Source organism: Epinephelus lanceolatus, chromosome 10 (genome assembly GCF_041903045.1).
Source record: "Epinephelus lanceolatus isolate andai-2023 chromosome 10, ASM4190304v1, whole genome shotgun sequence".
NCBI classification, from domain to species: domain Eukaryota; kingdom Metazoa; phylum Chordata; class Actinopteri; order Perciformes; family Serranidae; genus Epinephelus; species Epinephelus lanceolatus.
In genome coordinates, this window is record NC_135743.1 from 35037876 (window position 1) to 35062019 (window position 24144).

Sequence of the window (24144 nt, forward strand, 5' to 3'; positions counted from 1 at the left end):
TTTGATGCAGCTCTCATTTCCATTGGCTGTAGAGCTTTCCTGCTTCTTCTCTCCCTCCCTCTACTGTAAGTCTGTCTGTATCATCTTTCTTTCTTCTTCTATGTTTCTCTCTGTATTTCTGACACTGTGTCTGGTTGTCAATGTTCCACTAATCGCCGCTCTGCCCGTGTCCCGGCCTTCTCCTCTCTCTGCGCTGGTTGAAGTGAATGTCCCTGCTATTGTTCACCTCTTAGAATCTGACCCGCTTCCTAAAAACACCCTTTCAGGACAGATTGTTTTCTCCCATGATGACTCATTGCGATGTTCCAGTCACACTTTGCTTATTTGAACAGGTGGTTTCCCTTTAGTGGGATCACTGAGCTGGTAAATAACGTCCTGCAGCCCCAGCAAAAGTCCCAAAATGACAAGGAGCCAGAGCCAGACGCGTAAGTAATAGTACAGACCCCTTTTGATCTCCTCCCAGCAGGCAGTAACATACAGTGGTGACCCCAGCAGCTGGACGCACAGTATGTTTGACCCTAGTGGATATTAGACTATGTTTGTTGAAGCATACGAGGAGAGAGTAGTGGTATGGGAATGGTGTACCGTTATGGATCCTACTTTTATAAATAACATAATAGCAATACTTTGTGAGGTGGTACCAATACTTAACAATATACTAAACTCATAAAGAATTACAACGAATATTGTCATAAACTTTTGTGTGTTAATTTGCCCTGGTACTATTCCTTTTATGAAACGAAAAAGTGGCCCAAAATAGAGTTTGTTACATGTTGTTATATACCACACTGAGCAATATTTATTTTTTTCCTCATCATTTGATCTTTTTGATCTCTAAATATACTTGTAATGCAGATTAATTTGAATGGTGAAAAAGAGAAATATGAAACTACAACAACCTATTGCCTCCAGCAGTCTCACAGCTGCTATAGGGCCTCCAAAATAACCATGTGACCAAATAAGCCAGACTTAACTAACGCAATATGGTTAAGGTTTGGAAGTTAAAAAAAAATTTCATTAAGGTTGTTCCATGAAATTTATCTACAGATTTAGTTTGTCTCAGCACTCAGAGTTTTATTTGTTGTCATCCAATCTAATAATGGACGTCTTTACCACCGTAGTTAGCTGCCAGGTAGAATAGAGAACCAAGAGCACTGTGGACCTCAGTTATCTGGGGCTGGCTGCAAAAAGATGTTGCAAGACAGACTGGTCTGTAGAAATAAACCTGTCTAATGTGTCTAGTGTGTCTGTAAAGAAAAAGAAAAAAATATATAAAGACTGATATATTGTAAGCCTAAATAGTTAACAGCCAAGGACCAGGCTAGGCCAAGACCTGTCTTTGAGCTGCAGCAGTCAATATCACCTGCAGACAACTGACTTAAAAAGAGAAGAACCTAGCTTGTAATTTGCAGTGTGCGATTTTATTTATCCAATCCAATCCACTTTATTTCTATAGCACATTTTACAAACGGAGATTTCCAAAGTGCTGCACAGAAAGAGAAATAAAATACTAAAAATACAATACTAAATAAAATACCAAAAACAGTAATGTAATCAAAGAGCAATAAATTAAAAACAATAAATAAAAACAAATAAAATCATGAAGAAAATCAGTAAAAGAAATTAAAAGACAACAGAAGACCACACAACTCTCATGCTACATTAAAAGCCAGAGAATAAAAGTTAGTCTTAAGACGAGACTTAAGAAGTTTCAACTGTGGGGGCTATTTTAATCTGAGGGGGTAGGGAGTTTCACAATTTAGGGGTGACCACAGGGAAAGCTTGGTTGCCCCTGGTTTTAAGTCTGGTCTTAGGGACCACGAGCTGGAGCTGACCAGTGGACCTCAGTGATCTCGGGGGTGTGTAGATTTGAATGAGGTCCGAAATGTACGTAGGGGCCAGTCCATTCAAAGATTTAAAAACAAACAATAAAATGTCAAAATCAATCCTAAAACGAACAGGAAGCCAGTGCAGCGAGGCAAGAATGGGGGTTATGTGCTCGTGTTTCTTGCTTCCTGTTAAAAGACGAGCCGCAGAGTTCTGGACTACCTGTAAACTAACAGGGCATTTTGATTAATTCCTGCATAAAGAGCATTACAATAGTCTAAATGTGAAGTGATAAAAGCATGCATCACGTGCTCAAAATCATTAAATGATAAAACAGATTTAACTTTTGCTAAAAGCCGAAGATGATAAATTTGACGACAGCGTTTATTTGTTTGTCAAGTTTAAAATCTGTATCCCTTATGACGCCAAGGTTGGTGACTGTTTATGTGTTACATTGAATTCATATATTAGTTTTTCTGTTGGAGTAAATGGCAGTGAGTTGCTTGAAGCCAGTCCAATTGTCAGAATACATGTTGGCAGTGAATGTTTTTGCAAACCATGGGTACATAACATTTTTGTATTATTATGTAGCAGAAGCTGAAACTTTTCAACACTGCTGTGGTTAACATGTGGTTAGGTTTAGGCACATAACCACTCGCCTATGAAGGATCATATTTTGGCTTAAAATACGTAGTTTTGGTGCCACAATTCCGACTTGAAATGCAGCGACATCTCAGTAAAAACACCTTTTCGTGGCACTATCGCGGCTGGAAACACATGCAATGTCTTTGTAAAAAACTTCTTCTTGTGGCACTATCTTCAGTGGAAACATGGCGATGGGTCACTAAAAAACACCCACATTTGGTTGTTATAAAGCCACTGGAAACATAGTGATGATTATAAAACAACTGGTTTTGTTGTTTGTTGATCTTAATGGTCTGCAGTAGACCAATGGAGATTCGCAGACACCTACTGTAGGCAACAAGCCATCCACTATCCCTTCCACCTCTTGATGACAAAGTCAGCTCATATACTGTACTATGTCACTTTGGAATTGTTGATATGATACGTATGAATTGTACAAACTGGTTTGAAGAAATGTACATGCCAACATTTTCTTCTGGCGACTGGGTTGAGAAGCTGTAGCATAGTCAGCCATGTTGTAGAATGAGTTTGTCACTTCATGTGAAGACTTTGAGGATTAGAGTTGTATCTGTATCACCTTCTATTTGCAACATGGTCGGCTGTTTCTTTGCTAACATTTATGAGATTCCAAATTCTGTAAAATGTATGCACTGTACTGCATACTGTACAAAATCCCAATATCACTGTAGAGCTATCTGTTGGGTATTTATAATTGTAGGGAATGGTGAATGACTACACAAGAGAGAATTTTGGACACAACCTACAGACTTTTTTTCACAGCAGACATTTTGACTATTCATAGCTGGAATAGTGCAGGCAGAAATAATAATACTGGTGGTGGCTGTCTTCCATTATGTGTCCCTGTAAGCCATACATGAGTCAGCATTGCCAATACCAGGGCTGTGGAACATGCACACCTGAATGGCATTTTGTCATTAATTTCATTTGTTAGACCTGTGCTTTTCACGCTTTAACAAGTGAAAAAGCTTGTCTAAGGAAGGTTAAGCGTTGCTAAAGACCACAGTAGCCTTTAGAGGACACATGCTGGAAGTGAATGGTATGTAGCAACTTCAAGTAAGTTTTAATTTACCAAAAATACATAGAAAATGTGTCCAAATTTAATGTGTTTACATGACTGTATGTTATGTAAAAAGGCTTGCTTCCACACAAGCCCTCAGAAAAACATCACTCAACTTTGCAGCACTAGCCAGCTAGCTTTAGCTAGTTTTAGCCTTATTTTGTTGGTTTTACAACCCACAAAGACAAAGTTAGGCTTATACAGTTCAGTGTAAATGCTTCCATCAACTTTGTTTCCAGCAGCAGCAGCTGAATGCTTTTTTCCCCAAGCACAAAATCTCTGATAAATCCACTATTCTCTTTGGCACAAAATGGCAGCTACACAAAGCTAACACCTAGCTTGGTTAGCTTAGCTCGCTTGAACAGTTAGCTTGCTAAAAACATATTTTTTACCACAAGTTTTTGAGGAACAAACCAGAACAGAAAGAAGAATGGGTATTAAACGCTGTTTATTTGTCAGTAGAAACTTTACTCCAAATACAGTAAACGGTAGTGTTCTGTGTCTGCTAGCTAGACTCGTTAGCTAACTTGTTAGCAATACCAGTTTGTCAAAGCTGTGGGTTTGTGAGCTTGTGTGGAGTTTTTTCACTGCCAAAGCAGCTACAGTCAATTAACGCCATGTCAGCTTTACATTAAGTCAAGAGCAAGAAAACTTTGTAACTATGATATTATCATTCACTACAGAAACACAACCTGAATGTTATCAGTTTACCTTGTTTTAGATTGAAGGAATTTAAGAAAGGTGCTAATTTCCCTTTTAATAGATGCTATAAATACATACACATATAAGCCGGTTAATAGACTGTTGTGTCTTTGCTTTTAGTACCAACATGATGTATTAAGGATGACAGAGGAGCTAAAATTCAGTCCAGACATTTTGTGGCAGAGGTAGAATCCAGTAGCTTGCAGAGGGTTTGTAGTTCACCCGCGCTGTTGGGTCTGTCATATGTCCAAGAGAGAGGCTCAGGTTACCGGCTGTGTGTAGCTGCTCTGGTGCGGCCCAGAGGTAAGAGAGCTCCGATACGCTAGCATGGGATGGGACAATGAGCAGCGTATGATTACTCGTCAGTAGTGTCACCTACATTTGACCGTGTTTGACCGAATAAGCAAACCCTCTGGAATGGGCCCTGTGTACCAGCTGCCTGCTGCCACTGAGGTCTACTCTTACTCCACGTTTATTCTTTGTTTTCCTTCCCATGCCTCACTTGGTAACTCATTCCTTGTATTTAGATTTAAATTTTCTGCACACCGCATCACTTGCGACCTCTCTCCTTTATTTATTTATTCTTTATTTTCGTCTTGCGCCTTGATATCAGTCTCAATGGGCAGCATAGTGTCAACATATTTACCACAGACTACAGTCAAACTTGTAAAACTATCACCTGTGAAAATTTCCTTTTAAAAATGTTTTTTAATAACCTCTATTTAGCCCCCAAAGGGCGAATGAGCCTTAGAAGAGGTGACCTGATACAGAGGAAGGGAGAGGTAATCATTGGTTATCTTTAACAGCTCTTCTCAGTGACCTTGTCTGTCAATAGAGCATTGGCCCTTAGTTCATGTAGTGGCCCGGGATCGAGCTCATGTCTCTGTAAACGTTCGAGTGTAAGGGGAGATTAAGTGAGAATAAAACACGATTGTTTGTAGTCTTATTTCCTTGATCCTTGGAAACAGTGGCTTTACCTCTTGTATCACAGTCTTCATCACTCTGTTGTCAGGCCCTCTGTCAGTAAATGAGATTTGGTGGGATCTGTTGAACAAGGCTACATACTAATCTCTGCTTGGTAAACACACAAAGGCTGTGACACAATTAGCCCTTTAATCCCTCAGTGGGTACAACGGGGGGCATGCCAGTGGCACTCCATCTAATGTTAAGATGGCACAGAGACTCGCTCAAACACGCAGATAGTCTTCAGGTGGTGCGTGGCCATTACATTTGGGCTCTAAAGGTCTGGTTGTGGGTAAAGGAAGCACATTTATCTCAAACGCAGAGCTGTATGTGGTAAAAGGATAGCGTTGCTCAATAATTCACAAGTGCTAATGAATGTTGCAGGGGATATGTGGGGCGAAACCAATTCTAATCGCCATATTATGAAGTCAGCCCAGTGTTTAGTTTCCAAGGAGACGCTCAATTGACATGTGTCATACAAAATGCATGTGAAGAGACCATGCAGTTTTTTTCAGTAGCCTCTCAGGACTTGTTAGGAGTTAAGGATCTACTGTATAAGATCAGGTGTAATGTATCAGTAGGAGGCCATCTATAGGACACAAACAGTAACACAATAGACACTGTACTAACAAATGCATTGTTGGATGGTGGGCTCGTCTTTGTCACCAATTGACACCAAGAATTTCCTATAAGGAGCACTATCGAGAAATAATAATTGTGTGTATTAGTAATATCATTATCTAACAGTGTGCCTCTAGGGTGTTCTGTCTCACCTTACAACTGTCCTGATATAGAAACACAGGTGCAAATGATTCATTAAACACAGGGGAACCTGAGAAAGTGGAATTAAGTGGTGTTCTTAAACTTGCAAAGCAAATTTGATACCCCGCCCTCCCCCTGTTTTGGGAGGGGTGCGGTATCAAAGGACGAGCTTAACTTTGAAGCTTCTGAGGTCATGGTGTCTGCTTTTCCTTTCAAAATCTCACACTGCACATGTCTGAGGTTATATCAGTTAGTCGGTCGATAGTTGGAGCTTATTGTGTAAGTGTGATTTTGAGAACAAAGCTGAACACACGAATCAGACTGGTGGAATTAAGAAAGATAATATATAATCCAACTCTGCAATAAACACATGTCTCGCAGTTAGACTATAAGAGAAAAATAGATATTAATTAATCCTGTATGTCAATTGTGATTACACAAAAGCATACATCATATTAGTGTATGTATAGCCTTGCGTCACCAGGCTCTTCACATAAAGTGAAGAGCCTGGTTTCTATTCACTCTGGATTTTGTCTGGATTCTGGTTCCGGTCTAGAGAGCGGATGCCGAATTCACCAAATTCACCAAAGTAAAAATGTTCACCAAAGTAAAACTTTAAATTCTGGCGCACCATCGATTTGAGGTGATGAGAGGTGTAAGAAAATCGATTAACTTAATGGCTTGGGGCTTTTCTTGTAAATTATATTCTTTCACCACATTTTTATTAACTTGGTTCCTTTAATTTGACGGAAAGGTGCATCCATCGAATTCCGGATCCTGTCTCACTCGGCCTGGTTCCGGTTCCTTACCAAAACGGCCACTAACGGCCCCAGACTAGTGTATGTATAGTTATTTAATTAGAACACGGCACTTTATGTAAAAAACAAGGTAATATACTGTGTCCTAAAGTCAATGTTATTCTTACAAATGTTTGATTAAAAGGCTCATCGAGGGCATTGCAAACCAGCATAGGCTATAAATGCTGTGGTATGTAGCATTGGCTCCTTCTTGTCCCTAACAAGCATTCAATAAATTAAAAAAACACAGCCCTTTTTTTAATAGGTCACCAAACCTTCTCTTCCTTTTCCTAACCTCTGTCCTTTCCCTTCACTTACAGGAAGTTGCACCAGCAGTTTGAATCGTATAAGGACCAGGTTAAGAAGATGGGGGAGGAGTCTAAGCAGACTCAGGACCAGAAGAGCGAAGCCCCAACCTGCGGGATATGCCACAAAACCAAGTTTGCCGATGGCTGTGGCCACCTCTGTTCATATTGCCAAACGAAATTCTGTGCTCGGTGCGGAGGACGAGTGTCTCTGCGGTCAAATAAGGTAACACTGGCTTGTATGCTCGGTATTCAACATTTATAAGGACATACACACACACACATGCAGATGTCCCACCCTCAGGCAAAATTTTCCCTACACTACAATTTGAAATCCAAGGTTATGAAACATTGCAGTGAAATCATAATCTGGGAGATGAGCCAACAGTGTCTCTAATGGCAACTAATGTTTTTCAGATTATCAGCATCTACTACAGTCAGTAACTCTTTGCATGCCTGTATTCTAATTCGCATCACTCTTATGTGTTGATTCACAGCTGAAGTTTCCTTATTCATGTTTACTGTAGCTTACAGTTGTTCTGTTTCACCACTGGAGGGAACTATTCCTCCTTTTCTTTTCCATAAAGGAACCTTGTGGGTGCTTTAGCATAATGTGGCACTCCAGTGCCAAACTAACCTCTGTAAAATCCCCACCACAGACTAAGCCAAAGCTTTAAGTATTAGACTGCTTAAATTTGAATCATGAGCTTGAGTGTTTTTATGTGATGCTATCCAATCCTTTGCTGTTGGAGTATGTGACAGTGCTACCAGGACCTACTAATGCCACTCACAATCTCTCTCCCCCTATCTTTCCTACCCCCATCCCCCACCCCTCTGTCTCCCTCTTTCTTTCTTTCTTTCTTTCTGCTGCATTCCTGCTCTCATGGAATTGCAACAGGAGGACAAAGTGGTTAGCAAAATCCTTTTCTGCATTTCTTGGGACTGTGTCTGAACACAAACATTGTTCATGAAATGCTGTGATATGTATATATACACATACAGCAGCCATAATGACATGAAACAAACAAGAAAAGTCCTGATTAGTCTTTGTCTGTGCATCTATATTGCTCGTCTGAAATAAACACAAGATAAACAACATTAGCTCTAAGTACTGTTTTCAAGAGGGTAAAAATGTTTTTGATATTGTGCTTCTCAGAGATACAAATATATCTTATGTGGCTCTGGGGTGAGCTTTACAAAGTGTGAAAACATAACTCTAATGATGTCATCTGGGTTACAGCAGTTTGGGATTGAGGGTTTTAAACAAATTGGTAACACAAGGCCTGCTTTACTGGTATGAATGACATGGGTGTTTTCCAGTATATATGACAATATAATGAAAGACATCATCGTGTTGCGTTAAGGGAATTGTGGTGTCCAGCATATTTGGATTTAGCCCTCCTCTGTACAGATTTTGACCTTTTTGTTTATGCTTTTTAAAAATATTTTTCTCACGTGTCCTAGAGCTTTGTGTAGGTGCAGTTCTAAATGATTGAATTACCGCCTTTCGCATAATATTGAGATTCAAATTAGACCCCTCTCTAAACATGTAGTAGGTGGTAATGTACCCGTAGATCTAATTTGAATTCCATTCCTGGATAATGTTGCTTTTTAATAATACGTTCTCCAACTAGCTTTTCTAATCACACTATTGGTAAAGCAAGTTTTGATCAATATGAAATCCCACACCAATCCAAATTATCCCAATTCAATGCTAACATGCAGTCCTGCATGTGGTGTATAGAACAATATAGATCAGAATGGGAGAGCTATAATGAGTAATTGCAGTACTGAATACCCTTGGGGATTACATATAACTGTAGTGCTCTGTTTGTTCAGTTAGTTGCACAAAGACAGCCAGATGAACATCTCACAGGGGTCATTCCACTGTCCTTGTATATGTATGACATAGATTTCACAGAGCTGTCTTACCCCTAACCTGCTTGTGTTTAGTTGTTGACTGCCAAACAGTAACTAAACAGTCTAGAAGCTACACTGGAGGCAAGTACAAACCAGTAGGTTTGATCCAAACAATGGAGCAGCAGGAACACTGGGAGAGACCTCTGCCCTGCTGCTGCCTCCATTGCCAAGACCCCAGTTGTACAGGCGGCCATTGTTCACCGGTAGATAATAGCTGGGAGATCGGTTACCTTGTTGTACAGATGGTGTTGAATAATAACAGTGGCAGCAGGCTGGCGATGGACAGTCAGGGCATTGGCAGAGAGGCCCTGGAATGTGCCAGTGAGGCAATGCCAGCTATTTACCTGGTGGTGCCCTGGCCTCCTGACACTCAAGGTCAAATCTCCATATAGACCGTGGATGCTGATGAGTATATAATATTCATTAAAAATAAATTCAGCAACACTTTGTAATCTAAGGACACCCTATAGTAGTCTATACTGAGATACAGCTGCAAACCGCAAAGGAAAATGCAGGAGTAAACATTTGATCCCAGTTCAGAGGAGTCACTCCACTATCTCTGTGCTTGACAATACTGCCATATTTCAAATATTTTTGCAGATATGCCTTCAGAATGAGTTGAAAATCCAAGAAATTGCTTATACATAGACTTGTCTTCAGCAGGGGAGCAGAGTAAGCATTTATGGCAGGATACAGAAGTTCAGATGACAGCGTCAGTCAGACAAACAGAGAGCCAGTAAGGAAATGAGCAGAAGAGGTGGCGAGAGTGTTAGGGTGTAAACAGAGGTTGGTTAGTTCACTAGTCATCCTGTCACATACACAGCATGTTCTCCATTTATCTGGTAATAGAGTCCAGTGTTTCCGGGCTGACAGTCTTTTAGCTGAGACCAAATGAAAAGGTCACTTTAGATAGATTGATTGATTACTGTAGTAATCCTAGTGGGAAATTTAATCATTACAGCAGCTTAGAGCAAAAAAAGACAAATAAGCAAAAAACTATACCATATTTATCAGCAACAACTTAGATAGGTGGGACATTTTTTCAGTACAGTATATACATGTGTGAGGTGGCCATAACGCAATCGTTTAATTTAATGCATAATTGAAATGTTTATCTGAACATTCTGAAAAAGAGTAGAACATATGTAGATTTTAGTATTTCAGAGGTTGGTAGGTTGCTTTGGATTGTGAATGTTGTTTTATGCTAGCTGCACACTATTAGCCAATAGAGAAGACTGCACAGCTAGGTAAGTGATAATGTTTACACAGTAGCTCACCTGGACTATTGGGATATTTATTGCTGATTGTTTTGTGTGTTCATGCTTGTAGTCCCAAGCTTTGATTACTCTGCCACAGACAACGGCCCACGTTTTGGTATACCCAACCAGCTTGTCTGAAAGCTTGTGTGTCAGTGAAAGAGGTGGCAGTGGTGAAATCTGCCCTTTTTCCATCCGTCTACTCTTTCCCTCTCTCACAGATGGTGACAGCAGTGGCGAGAGAGATCTTGTTCTGCGAAACGCCATTGAATATTTACAAGTATCTATGTCTGGCAGGGTAGCGGAGCTATGGTACACTGGAATATGATATATCGGGGCTGAGAGTTAAACAGCTGGGAAAAGAATTTAAGCGTTGGCCCAACTGAAGACTTATAGTTCTGCTCAATAACGTAATGTAATCTTTAGCTGAATCCACGACTCATTTGATATATGGTCACAATTAATCACTATGCCTTATCACAACAAGCTGAATAATAGATATAAAAGTACTGATAGAATATCTGTGTTGATAACAATCACTGCTCATTGATTGTACCAGGTAGCTTAGCCTCTACAGTAGATATTTGAAGATCAAAATACAGAGGGACGTTTTTGGGGTGAAAGTATAAAATGCCTTTGATATAGATAAACTGTGTGTCGGTGTTGTGAAGTCTTCAGAATCCCTGCTTGTAGCGGTGGAGCTCCCCACCATTTCCTCTGATGTGGCTTCAAAAGGGCCTGAGGAATCAACAGTCTCTGGGGAGGAAGTCATTTGTGATTAAAGCAACTCTTGAAGATGTTACATGTGCTTCTTGGCCCCTCAACATTTCTGCTGTAAAATAGAAAGGGAAGTACTACAGTACTTTAAAGGATGTTGGTGAATAGCATATTGTTGTGAATGAAATTGACTTGTGAGTGTCTAAACAGCACCACAGAAAAAATGATCATCATTAGAAGACGCCATATGGACTCTCTTTGTTCCACATGTTGCAGCCTGTTGGACAGTGTATTCCAAATCACTTAATGATTGATTTTAAAAATAGAAATTCATAATTCTTAAAAATGTGTTAAACACATCCAAATCCTAACTAGCTATTGGACTAGCGATGTTAACACAAAGAGCTATTAACTGCACAAATGAAAATAATTTGTTTTGGTGCAGTAGTTAGCACTGTTGCCTCACAGCAAGAGGGTTCTGGGTTCAAACCCGCTGGCAGCTGGGGCCCTTCAGTGTGGAGTTTGCAGTCCAGAGACATCATGTTAGGTTAATTGGTGACTCTTAACTTTCCTGTAGGTGTGTCAATGTGAGCGTGAACGGTTGTCTATCTTTATGTGTCAGCCTTGTGATAGTGTGACAGCCTGTCCAGGGTGCACTCCTCCTATCGCCCAGTGTCAGCTGGGATAGGCTCCAGCTCCCTGCAACCCTGAAAAGGATAAGTGGTTCCAGAAAATGACTGAATGGTGCACATCATTTGCTTTTATGCTGCAGAGTTTGGAAACACATGACTAAGTATACATTTTCCTCAGTTGTATTTGAGGTTTTTTATGTTTGCAGAAAGATGCACAACTCTGCATTTTCCAAATTGGCTGTACAAGGACTTTTAAAGGGTGCTAACGTTATCTTTATTTCCCCTGAATCTAGACAAAATACTGCAGGGGCAGATGATGGGCTTAAGTTTACTTGAAAGTGCTTTTTGCCTTTCAGATGATAATGTGGGGGCTTGATTTGGTTTGTCAATACTCCCAATTTAACTAAATCTTTTAACCGATATGCATCCCGAATCTACAACACAGTTATTCCCACAGTACGTAAACGCAGCATAGTTTCTGACATGTTTGTGGTCACATTTGTTTGTGACCTGGCCCCATGACTTCATGGTCCTGCAGTTGTCTGACATCATGAAGAGAAATGCATCACGATGACAACAGCTGTGTTCTGTTTTTTTACTGAAGCCCAAGATGTGTTCACAGCACAGACCGAGTCGGAAATGACAAAGTGAGCTTGTTACCGCTAACACAGAAAAAGCAGTGACAGTCAGTTTTCTGCATAACCGCGGTTCTCTGTAAGTCTATTGGACTGTGGGAGCAGAGCTGGGACGCGCCGCATATGTAATGAGCTCTCATCAACTCCGGCACAGCACAGATGAACTAATACAGCGTCGGTGGCAAATGTAACGTGATTTGACGCGTTAGTGCTCGGCTCACATGTTTTCCCTCCGTAGACCTACTGACATTGAGTCTGGGAATGTTTGCACGGCATGATGGATCCAGTGTAACGATTCAGGATTGGAATCCGTTAAATGAATGGCGTCTTTGGATGCTGTAATTGCTTAGTTGATAGAAAACGGAAAGGAGGACTGCGTTGGTTTTATTAGATCGGATGAAGTCAGTAGAGTCCCTGCTGTAACCTTCACGGTGCTTCCAGCCGCCGCTGTCCGGCAGGCAGCCTGTTGTGTGGACTTGGAGCTGTCCGCGGTGCTGAAGGTCGGCTGTTTCTTCATTTTCAGGAGCGGCGGACAGTCGTCACCACATTATAAGGACTTAAACACAGCGATCTTTCCGCACAGGCACAGTGTTTTCCCTCAGCGGCACCATGGGTAAGCTGAGTGAGCATGAGGCTGCGACTGCATCGCGTTTTTCACCGGTCATTTTGTTTGTCAGAAATGTGACCATTACAACACTCAAGGGGAATATGTGCTGCTGTTTTTCCTCCCAAAAAACCTGTCCACAACCGATTTCAGCCGCATACGCCCTTTGAAGATAGAGCATGTATTTGCCGACATCTGATAATAACATTAATATACTGTATTTGTTCTTTCAGTGAGCGCGCGTCATGTCTGTTCAAATTTTGCATCACGTCTATGTAGCCTAGGTCTGAGAGAGGCTGGTGGGGATGTGGGTCTGACAGACATGAGCCATTTCTATGTAAAACCATCGGATTTCTACAGTATTTCCCCTCCTCTTCCTCGTGTCTCTGAACTTCAAACAAGGAACATAAATATTCATCAAGTCTATTATTATTACTGGCGCGCACACTAAAATTAGAAGCTCATTAAAATGTAATTCACCACGTGCAGTCAGTGTTGGAGCATGTGAATGTAGGCGCTCCCATTTCATTCTCATTGGCCGCCAAATGAATCGCACCAAAATGCCTTGTAAACTTTTAAATCTGAAGAACTGACCCAAAAGTCCACGGGGCAAAAAAGAAAGAAGCATATTATCGATTGGATTTAATTGTATTACAATCTGCATCTATGTAACATGACTATAGAGGAAGAATCTAAACAGGACCATGCACTGTGTATAATATTAAACTGCTCCCCAAAATAACAGTAAGATATATCTGAATAATATATATTGGCCTACATACTGCATGTATTCTAATCTCCATCATTGCAGCCCATCACACTTGTGCAGCCCCCATCTGTGGCAATAGTGTGCTCTGGAGTGCATGAGATAGGATCCTTGCATTTGCTCCTAAGCTGGACTCAGTCCAGACTGGGATGTTCTGAGGAACACTCCACTCCCTGAACAATGAGTCTTTAATGAGTGGTTCAGTTCACCTCGTTTCAGGTGAAGGAGAGAAACACCAAAGCAATATGATACCTATGACAGGTCATCTACTGCCACATCAATACTGCAGCATGTGCCATTTGGAGTTTTTACTTTAATTCTTTTTGAAGATTATTTTTATGGTATTTTTGCCTTTATTAGTTAGCTGACAAGGAACTGCGAGAAAGAGAATTCACTGAAATGTGGTTTCCGGACGCAATCAGAAGAGGGGGGTCGTGGTTACAATGTATGCATCTTGGAGGACTGGTCAGCCAGGACGCCCACGTCATTTCTTTTGACATAAATAAAATGAATGTTGGAGTAGTGGCAATCACTAGGGCCCTAAAGCCCTCTGTACATTTGAAATAGCTTCCTGTGAAATCAAGAGAATCATTTTAGCAGTCATATTACATATACAGTTGAATGAATGAGTGAATGCAAAATGAATGACAAAAAAAATGTCATTGATTTAATTTAACATTGGAGCTGGCTTTCTATTTGAGCTCACAGTGATATGCCTGTGAGGATACTGCTGATTCACTCTGGAGCCTCTGTTAAGTAATGTTGTAGTGCAGTTTAATGGCCACAAGAGAGAGCTCAGTGCTCTCTCTTACTGCAAACCTATCTGGTTTGTGTGTGTGTGTATGACTCCCTCAGGAAAATTTTGAATGGAGCAGGCAAAAAGGGAACATGTTAAGAACATTGCCGAAGGGTATATATTATTTTCCATATAGTCACGCGTAGCATATATACTGTATAGGGTAGGTCAAGTCACCATAAAAGGCCATTTTCAAAATCTAAACCACAACATCTTTATGAGACAGACTATATGGCACACATTTTTTTTTAGAATAGATAAATGTTTACTGGCAAAGATAGTCTGTCCTTCAATGGCATCATTGACTGATTTTTTTTTTTTTCATCTCTCACTCTTCTATGCAAACACACATTGTGGAAGATTATATTTGCTGGTATCACTGAAAACACCCTCGTTCTGAAGAGAAAGTATTAGAAAGGAAATTATTTATTGATCCCATGGCACTGGGTTTTTGTTTCCCTTAATTCAGTGCCTCAGTAAACAGCCTATAGCACATTTAATAGAGTATATATCTTCCTGGTGTTTGCGACGTGTGGTAGTGCCAGGTTTTTAGCTTTCTATTTTTAGCTGCAGGTTCAATGACTATGAAATGTGCAAACACAGGGAGAAATGGCCCTGCCCAAGGGCCGCAGCCCCCAACCCCCTGCCTGCGCTCAGCCGTGAAGAGTTAAGCTGAAGGGAAGTGTGTGTGTGTGTGTGTGTGTGTGTGTGTGTGTGTGTGTGTGTATTTGGAGAGGCTTGGGCAGAACGGCTGCAGTGAAAGTGAACATACCTCTGGCTGTTACAGCTGCTTGACCTGTGTGTGTGTGTGTGTGTGTGCGTGTGTGTGTGTGCCACTGTGCATACATGCATCTGTTGTGGAGTCTTTGTGTCTTTGTGGTCTATTAGGGAATAAGGGGCATTACAGTTTCCTGTCAGTGTGGATTGAGCTCACACCATCTTTGGCCTGCTTCCCTAGATGGACTGTTAGCAGCCTCATACTGTGTGATGTCTCTGCCAGTTTGACTAAAGACAGAAAAAAGTGTGTAAATGAAACAAAATGTTTCTGTTATTGTCTAATGTCTGGTGAGATATGGCATGGTTAGATTTTTCCTTAAGTTTTGGTCATTATAAGATCTGAGACGTGAGAATTTCCTGTCCATCTTCAACTGTTCTCATAAATAAAGGCCTAAAAACCCAAAAATAATCTAAAAAAGTATAATGCTAAAGACCATTTCAACCCAGATGTTGAATTAATTTTGCATCCCTATCTTAGACTACTTTTCCTACTAAGAAAAGCCTTAGCCCATATTCCACATGCTTCTCTATCAGTTGATAAAACTTTAACCTCCTGGGCCAATGTAGGTCTTTCAAATCCCTTTGGATAATTTCAAAATGCACCGTCATCAAGCTCAAAACAAGGCTGTTTTTTATTTTGCAGTGCATGTAATGTTTTGGACATATGAAGAGTCAGGCCAGCAGTGACATTTTCCTTACTTTTTCCTCATCCATCCTAATACACTGTATAAACATCCATTTTCATTCTGACTCTGTTCCAAAGTGCAAATCATATTCAAGTATTGATGTCTGAGGCTCAGTGTGCTCAACATTTACTGGACCTATGCGTGTTTTTGTCTGCCGTGTTTTTTTGGGGCTACTAATATGCTATTAGGTATTCTCTGATGAGATAAAAGAGCTTGACGTGTGCAGTCCAAGGGCTGAGAATATGGTTAATTATTATTGGCAGACCAGGGAGGTGCACAGCAACTGACTCTATGTTAATTGCAGTTTTGAGGGGTAAATATGTAGGTCATAGACTGAAGATTTCTGTGAAGGAACTGTGCTGTTTGAGAGAGAAGGGCAGATTTTAGTAATTAACCACAGCTGATATGTAAATTGTTTTAAGAATAAAGCTTCAAATCTGCATGTTGTATTTCATCATTATATTATTAGGATACAGTTGGGAGTTGGGAAGTGAATTTAGTTTTGAAGTGGCCTCCATATACCCTACCACCTTCTGTATTACCTCTTTGTATGCATACCATCCTTTGTGTCATATACAGTACAGGCCAAAAGTTTGGACACACCTTCTCATTCAATGCGTTTTCTTTATTTTCATGACTATTTACATTGTAGATTCTCACTGAAGGCATCAAAACTATGAATGAACACATGTGGAGTTATGTACTTAACAAAAAAAGGTGAAATAACTGAAAACATGTTTTATATTCTAGTTTCTTCAAAATAGCCACCCTTTGCTCTGATTACTGCTTTGCACACTCTTGGCATTCTCTCCATGAGCTTCAAGAGGTAGTCACCTGAAATGGTTTCCACTTCACAGGTGTGCCTTATCAGGGTTAATTAGTGGAATTTCTTGCTTTATCAATGGGGTTGGGACCATCAGTTGTGTTGTGCAGAAGTCAGGTTAATACACAGCCGACAGCCCTATTGGACAACTGTTAAAATTCATATTATGGCAAGAACCAATCAGCTAATTAAAGAAAAACGAGTGGCCATCATTACTTTAAGAAATGAAGGTCAGTCAGTCCGGAAAATTGCAAAAACTTTAAATGTGTCCCCAAGTGGAGTCGCAAAAACCATCAAGCGCTACAACGAAACTGGCACACATGAGGACCGACCCAGGAAAGGAAGACCAAGAGTCACCTCTGCTTCTGAGGATAAGTTCATCCGAGTCACCAGCCTCAGAAATCGCAAGTTAACAGCAGCTCAGATCAGAGACCAGATGAATGCCACACAGAGTTCTAGCAACAGACCCATCTCTAGAACAACTGTTAAGAGGAGACTGCGCCAATCAGGCCTTCATGGTCAAATAGCTGCTAGGAAACCACTGCTAAGGAGAGGCAACAAGCAGAAGAGATTTGTTTGGGCCAAGAAACACAAGGAATGGACATTAGACCAGTGGAAATCTGTGCTTTGGTCTGATGAGTCCAAATTTGAGATCTTTGGTTCCAACCGCCGTGTCTTTGTGAGACGCAGAAAAGGTGAACGGATGGATTCCACATGCCTGGTTCCCACTGTGAAGCATGGAGGAGGAGGTGTGATGGTGTGGGGGTGTTTTGCTGGTGACACTGTTGGGGATTTATTCAAAATTGAAGGCACACTGAACCAGCATGGCTACCACAGCATCCTGCAGCGACATGCCATCCCATCCGGTTTGCGTTTAGTTGGACGATCATTTATTTTTCAACAGGACAATGACCCCAAACACACCTCCAGGCTGTGTAAGGGCTATTTGACCAAGAAGGAGAGTGATGGAGTGCTGCGGCAGATGACCTGGCCTCCACAGTCACCGGACCTGAACCCAATCCAGATGGTTTGGGGTGAGCTGGACCGCAGAGTGAAGGCAAAGAGGCCAACAAGTGCTAAACACCTCTGGGAACTCCTTCAAGACTGTTGGAAAACCATTTCAGGTGACTACCTCTTGAAGCTCATGGAGAGAATGCCAAGAGTGTGCTAAGCACTAATCAGAGCAAAGGGTGGCTATTTTGAAGAAACTAGAATATAAAACATGTTTTCAGTTATTTCACCTTTTTTTGTTAAGTACATAACTCCACATGTGTTCATTCATAGTTTTGATGCCTTCAGTGAGAATCTGCAATGTAAATAGTCATGAAAATAAAGAAAACGCATTGAATGAGAAGGTGTGTCCAAACTTTTGGCCTGTACTGTATGTCATCAGTATTTTCATTAGATGTACAAAAATATATGTGAGGTATATAATATATACCTCACCCTTTTTTATTTGTTTTAGCAAATCTGTCTGTAAGATGTTTACACTCTTTGACAATTGTTGAATGCAGTCTTAATTTGAGGACTTAGTTGCCAGGTAATCATGTTTACTTTTGTTGTAATTGCCACAATATGAATAGAAAATATGGCAAACTAAGCCACTTTGAAAAATTGGTTAATCTTGGGTTATTTCTATGTATTGATAACCTGTCTGATCCAAAAGGGTGTTAGCTATGACTTTCCCTGTCTGAGGTGGTGTACCTGCAACCCCTGGGGCCCATGGTATCTAGTAATGTGTTGGCAGACCCCTAATGTTAACTACTGGATCCCCTCATGCAGAACCTGCTGTACCTGAAGCACAAATCCAACAGAAGGAAAGTAGTGTTTGTTTCTAATGGCCCTCTCCATGTGATCATTCCATTTTTAGATAAATTCCTTAGACATACTTCATTTTATAGATATAATGTCAAGCAAAATACAGTTTATGTGCCTGCTCAAACATGTGTACTGTAAGTATGTACATGTGTTTAACTTCCAGGTGCAGGAAGTGATGTGTGGTTGATTAGCAGAAAATCTGGCCTTGGTGGCTCCCGGGTCTTAGGCGATGACTCATGGTTCACTGCAGAGCTCTCACCATGACCCCAGTTAAAGAGGCAGTCATGGCCTCACTGGCTACACTCCTCTGGGACACATAAAGTACAATTTGTAGCCTCCCTGTTTCCATTGTGTGTCAGCACAGTTATAGCCCATCTGTAACATTGATAGCTGGTCATAAAAGCCTCGTGTCAATATCACATCGGCCAGTACATGTTGCCTGTGGTGTGGCTGTCAAGCTTTTTTGCACTACATTTGAAATTTGAAATAATCATTGCTAGTTGGCTTGAGGATGTTTGCCATATCCACATGTAGGAGTATGAAGTAAAATGGCCTACTGTTCATGTGCCGAAGTGATTTTTCCTGTGTTTCCATGCTCTAATGCAGAGAAAGCACAGAAGTTACTATCCTGCTTGTTTCTGAGGTGCTGCATCGCTGACAGGAAAGTCTTGGACATTCTTACAGTACTGATCCATGACAGAACTGGTGATGACAACCTCTGCAGTGTTGCCTGTCTACATTTTTTTCCCAAACATGCAATATCTACCGATAGGTGCCAAGTCAGTGGTCATTCTTCCTTGCCTTTTTTTTTTGTTGCATCGCTGCTACCTACTTTTTTCTTCTGTATTGTGTTATGGCAGTGTGACTATATAATGTATATAATAACAGCCTAACCCAAAATGGCTGTGCTTGACAGCTATGAATCATAGTTCCCTGTGTGCTTAACCTGTAATTATTTGCACATATGGACCTCTGATTCCAAATGCCAATTATATCTTCCTATTCAAACACACAGAAACAGATATTGAAATCACAACCACTGAATCCCAAACACACTGTACTTGTCACTGCTATCTCACACTGTTATTCTGAAGAGGATGTAGACAGCTGCCAGCTGAGGGCTTCACAAGGATGGTGTAATGGTGTGGAAGTTTATGAAATTCCTCCCAGAGTTGGTACAAGCACCCTGCCCTGACCAACCAGCAAGCTAGTTCAGTGACAACAACATGATCTCCCACTGACTTTCCACCCATAAACACTGACATGTTTAATGACTCAGCCAGCCACACTAGAGGCTGGGGACTGAATCTTGAGTGGTGTAATTGGACGACTGCTTTTTTTTTCTTTTTTACTCCACCCAGGCACCTCATAAAAATTCTCATTTTTTCCTTGTGTGCTAGTGTAAAGACTTAACACGACGTGCTACAGGTTGCCAACCCCTGTGATTATTTGTTGGGTTTCTTCCACAGCAGTCACTACTGTTCTCTGTACCACTGGGTGCTTCAGGTCCAGCCAGCCACTGAGATAAGCAGTTGTGGTTTAGACTATGGCTACAAATCCAGCCTTTGAACAGCTGCAGCCAGTAACTGTACAGACCAGCACAATTTAAGTGAGTTCAGTTAATCTAGAAATAACATATCAGTCAGTTTTTATTTGATTCACGGCTTACTGAAAAAAGGCGAGCTACAGACCAACTGATGGTGGGTGAGGCAGCATTCAGAGCTCGCTCACACTAATAACAGTAATGCACTGACTCAGCACTGGGACTGTAAAGGCAGGGAGTGTGGTGGGGGTGGGGGGCTGCAGTAGTTCTTGGCCGCCCTACTGGCCGTCTGGCCTGTCAATCACTTGGCAAGCTCCTTGTCTTCTCAGACGCATTTAGATATCACTTTAAGTTGCTCAGTGTTAACAAGACAGGTGTGGTCACCTGGAGCAAGCCTGAGTGAGATTCAGGTTTTATTGTACCAGATATCAGCTGATACACTTACTTTACAAATAAAACCATGGATGTTTTCTCCACAACATAAGTCAAGACGGGATGCTGAGCTTTACCATGCAGCATGTGTGTGTTTGTCTGTGAACATGTGTGTGTGTAGTGATCAGGGCTCCTGTCTGCTCCTGGATTTATGAGGCTAATGTGGTGAGCTGGCTGCTGGGACTGCAGTATAGGGCAGATAAAGGCACGACATCACAGAGCAGTAAAAACCTCCATCTCTTCGGTCTTTAAAACAGAAAGAAAACGTTGCTATTTTTTTCCATTTATCTAACCAAAGTACATTACCTGCAGTTGCATTATCTCTACTTACTGTACCCTCATTAAGTAAAATCTCTGCAATTGGTAGTCTTGAACAGTAGGGTCTGAACTGTTGCACTTTGCTAACCAGAAACAAGGGATTCATTCTAATGTGCTGCATCATAAAGAATAAGAAAATTTGCTGATGTTCAGCATGAAAACTTATCGCGTTTTATCCGCACTAAGATCTACAGGGGATAATCTGGACTCACAGACTAAAATTGTATAATGATAACAATAAACTGAACCCATTTCACCCGTCAATATCAAAGGCTGCTGCATGTGTAAAAAAAAACTTCATCATTCACCTCATCAACGTAAATTGTCAATACCTTTTAAGAACGTTGTTGCTGTGGGGTGAAAACTCAAAATTCCAAGTTTCTTTTAGTTTTTGAAATCTGACTAGTTAGCTAGTGTCTGAAAAGTTGACATTTTGGATGTAAAAAGATTTTCACCCAGCAACAGCGATACAGCTTTACATAGCAATACCCAAATCACTCCATTACAGCTCATCATAGGCTCTATAAGACAACCTCTGCCCGCCAATCACCATTCCAAAATATTAACAACCCTCTCTTCTTCCCTGCAGGTTATGTGGGTATGCAACTTGTGCCGAAAACAACAAGAAATCCTCACCAAATCGGGGGCGTGGTTCTATGGCTCGGGGCCTGGTCAGGTGCGGGGCGTGTTTGAGGGTGGGCCACAGGGGAAGAAGGCCAAACTGCAGGACCCGTCCCTGTACCCCTACCAGGGAGCCTCAGGGGACTTGACACCAGCGTCAGACAGAAGCAGACCTCACAGCGGGCTCCTGCCCAGACAGGCGTCCCTTGACAACGGATCGGGGCTGAGGTACTCGGGACCCGGCGACGCACCCATAGACAGGTCAGTTTGATATGCGAAAAAAAGCATACACATACTGCATGAGTCACACAGAGTAGTTTTTAGTATTGTGTAAAGTCAAGTAGATTGTTTGAAATAATATGTCACAGATACAAAGAGCCTACGATTATATGATGCCACTTCATGTACGTGCATGGATGTAACTGTATGAGAGCCCTTTTGCATTAGCAATGAGAGATGTGGCAGTTGTACAGGTAGTGCAGAACAGTGATTCAAGCCTAGCACAAGAGCAATGTCTCCTAGCAAGCCAGTCAAGGCCCCATATAAAACGACTTGTACATGGAGCCCATGAGGCCTATAAAGGAGACAGAGACACAGATACTGTATCTGGCACTAACTCAGCAATTCTACAACAGTCATCCACCCACTCACTCCCTCTCTCTCCTTCTCACGCACGCACATACACACACATGCAGCGCAAAGCACATATCAACACAGATGGTGTGAGCCAGACTTTGCTAGGATTGTAAGCTGAAGAGTGTTTGCAAGAATTCATACTGTCTTTACTTTTGAGAGAAACTGCATTTTTAAAAACTGAAGTAAAGTCCTGTCCTTAGGAATGTTTGTAGGCCAGTTCGGGCACTGCAAGGCTTGGATACTGATCATTATTAAGATGCTTCTGGAGTAGAAAAGCAAGAGTGGGTCAAATTCCAGTGCAGTACATTGTGTTCCATTTGTCATATGCACTAAATGCCCTGTCTGAGAAGCACACTCTCAGACGCTGACAATATGGACATGCTGTGTTTGTGAATCTTATTTCTGGCTGCTTATTTCTTGATGCTGGTGTCAAATAAGGTAGTTACTTTGATGTCCACATGGGGGCTCCTTCCTCTTTTTTCTTCCAAGGGGTTTAGAGAAGCTCATAGTCGATATCTACACACTCTCTAGAAATGTATTTCTACAGCAGACAGGCAGAGAGCCATTTCAGAAAACTTCTCTCATGTACTTGTTCACTCCCTCTCAGAGGGAAATGACATAGCATTTGTTAAGTGCAGCCTTTGACTTTACTGAAACTAGACGAGACTTATATGTTGTCATATACAAGCTAATTAAGACTAATTAAGACTTCCCCCCAGAATGTTTTAATTTGTCGTCAGTTTGGGACAACAAGGGTGATCTGTAAAGTGAAATGACTAAGGTCATAGTGGCAGTGGTGAAACTCTGTAAGGGAACTTCTCTCTCCTAGTTAGCCCTACATTCTGTACACGCACATAGAGGTTTATAGGAGGTGGTGCAATCGCAAAGGAGGTGAATTTGACTCTATCCCAATCCAGCCCATGTCCCTGTTCCTATTCTCTGCTGTCCTTGTAAATGTACACCTGGTGGGCCACATCCCCCACTTGTCTACAGCAGGGACAAACCAGCATGCACAAGCCTGTTCCCACAGTATGTTTGGAGACACAACTCATTAGTTCTGTGTCCTCTCTTTGCCATTGCAACCTTGGTATTTACTTCTTGAAACACTTAGAACCTGCAAAAATGGGAGAGCTCCTGGGGAATAAAAGTGTGCTTGGTTTAATTGCCTGATACTTTGCTCCAAATGGATGTTTTGATGGATATATCCAACATACCTGCCCATTAACCAGCAGTGAGTGTTGGAGATAAGTGTACATACTTTCAGTGCTTTCACAGTGTGATGAGGCTGCTGTGCAACTATGACACATACTCAGAAGCATTGTTATAACTCCAAAATAGACATTTTTCTCCCGTCTTGGTGAAATTGTGTTCCTATGCTGTCCTTGTTATCCTCATCCATTATGTTTCTATACTCTGAATACACACTGCACAGTAGCACAATAAAAAGCAGAGCATCATCTGTAACTGCAAATTGTAATCAAAGCTACACTGCTATAAACCTTTAAGAGTGATGCAGGATAACAGTATTTTGTGTCTCAGTGCAACTGGAGTACATTATCCATCTTCTCCTCAAATGGCTGGCTGCTTTAAGGTGGTTTTAATGGATGATCAGACTGACTATAGATCAGACTATAGATCAGACTGCTCCGAGCATTCAGTCATCCAGTCACTTTCTGTTCCAGTCCAGGCCCTTGCCACTGTATATTAATTGATTGCATGGCTAGAGAGGTGGAGATGGTACAGGGGAGCGATTCTCGCATTGGCATTGCCTACATACGCAGTGACACAACAGGAAACTGGCTGTCTGAAAATTCATGGGATAATGCTGATGATGGATAGCAGAGAGTCCATAAATAGAACTCCCACTGCATAAGCACCAAAACCCACTTTCATTAATCTTAAAGAATGTTTAAATTAACTCCTGGATCTGTTCTGCTAAAGAAAGGAGGGGAAAAAGCTGACAGTCTATTTATAAGGAGAAATAACTTGGGAAGGCTTCTAATTTATCTTGGTCTCAGAGGTGTCATTTGAATGAATACACAGATACGCTGGGACAGCTGCAGTGTTGGGTGAGGCTGATGAAAC

The 24144-nt window shown here is 41.3% G+C and overlaps 1 protein-coding gene across 9 annotated transcripts in view; it reads left to right on the forward strand.

Moving 5' to 3' along the window:
- rims2a (regulating synaptic membrane exocytosis 2a) overlaps positions 1-24144 on the forward strand; it is a 166965-nt gene that overhangs the window by 26700 nt on the left and 116121 nt on the right. For 4 of the 9 annotated variants that reach the window (XM_078171967.1, XM_078171968.1, XM_078171971.1 and 1 more), the window contains exons 4-7: positions 333-425; positions 7095-7305; positions 7978-7989; positions 21392-21684. In XM_078171967.1, the coding sequence (XP_078028093.1) occupies positions 333-425; positions 7095-7305; positions 7978-7989; positions 21392-21684 (609 nt within the window). Of the gene's footprint in view, positions 1-332; positions 426-7094; positions 7306-7977; positions 7990-12413; positions 12853-21391; positions 21685-24144 lie in introns of those variants that run through there. The other 5 variants (XM_033640891.2, XM_033640894.2, XM_033640886.2 and 2 more) reach the window with 4 other exon arrangements.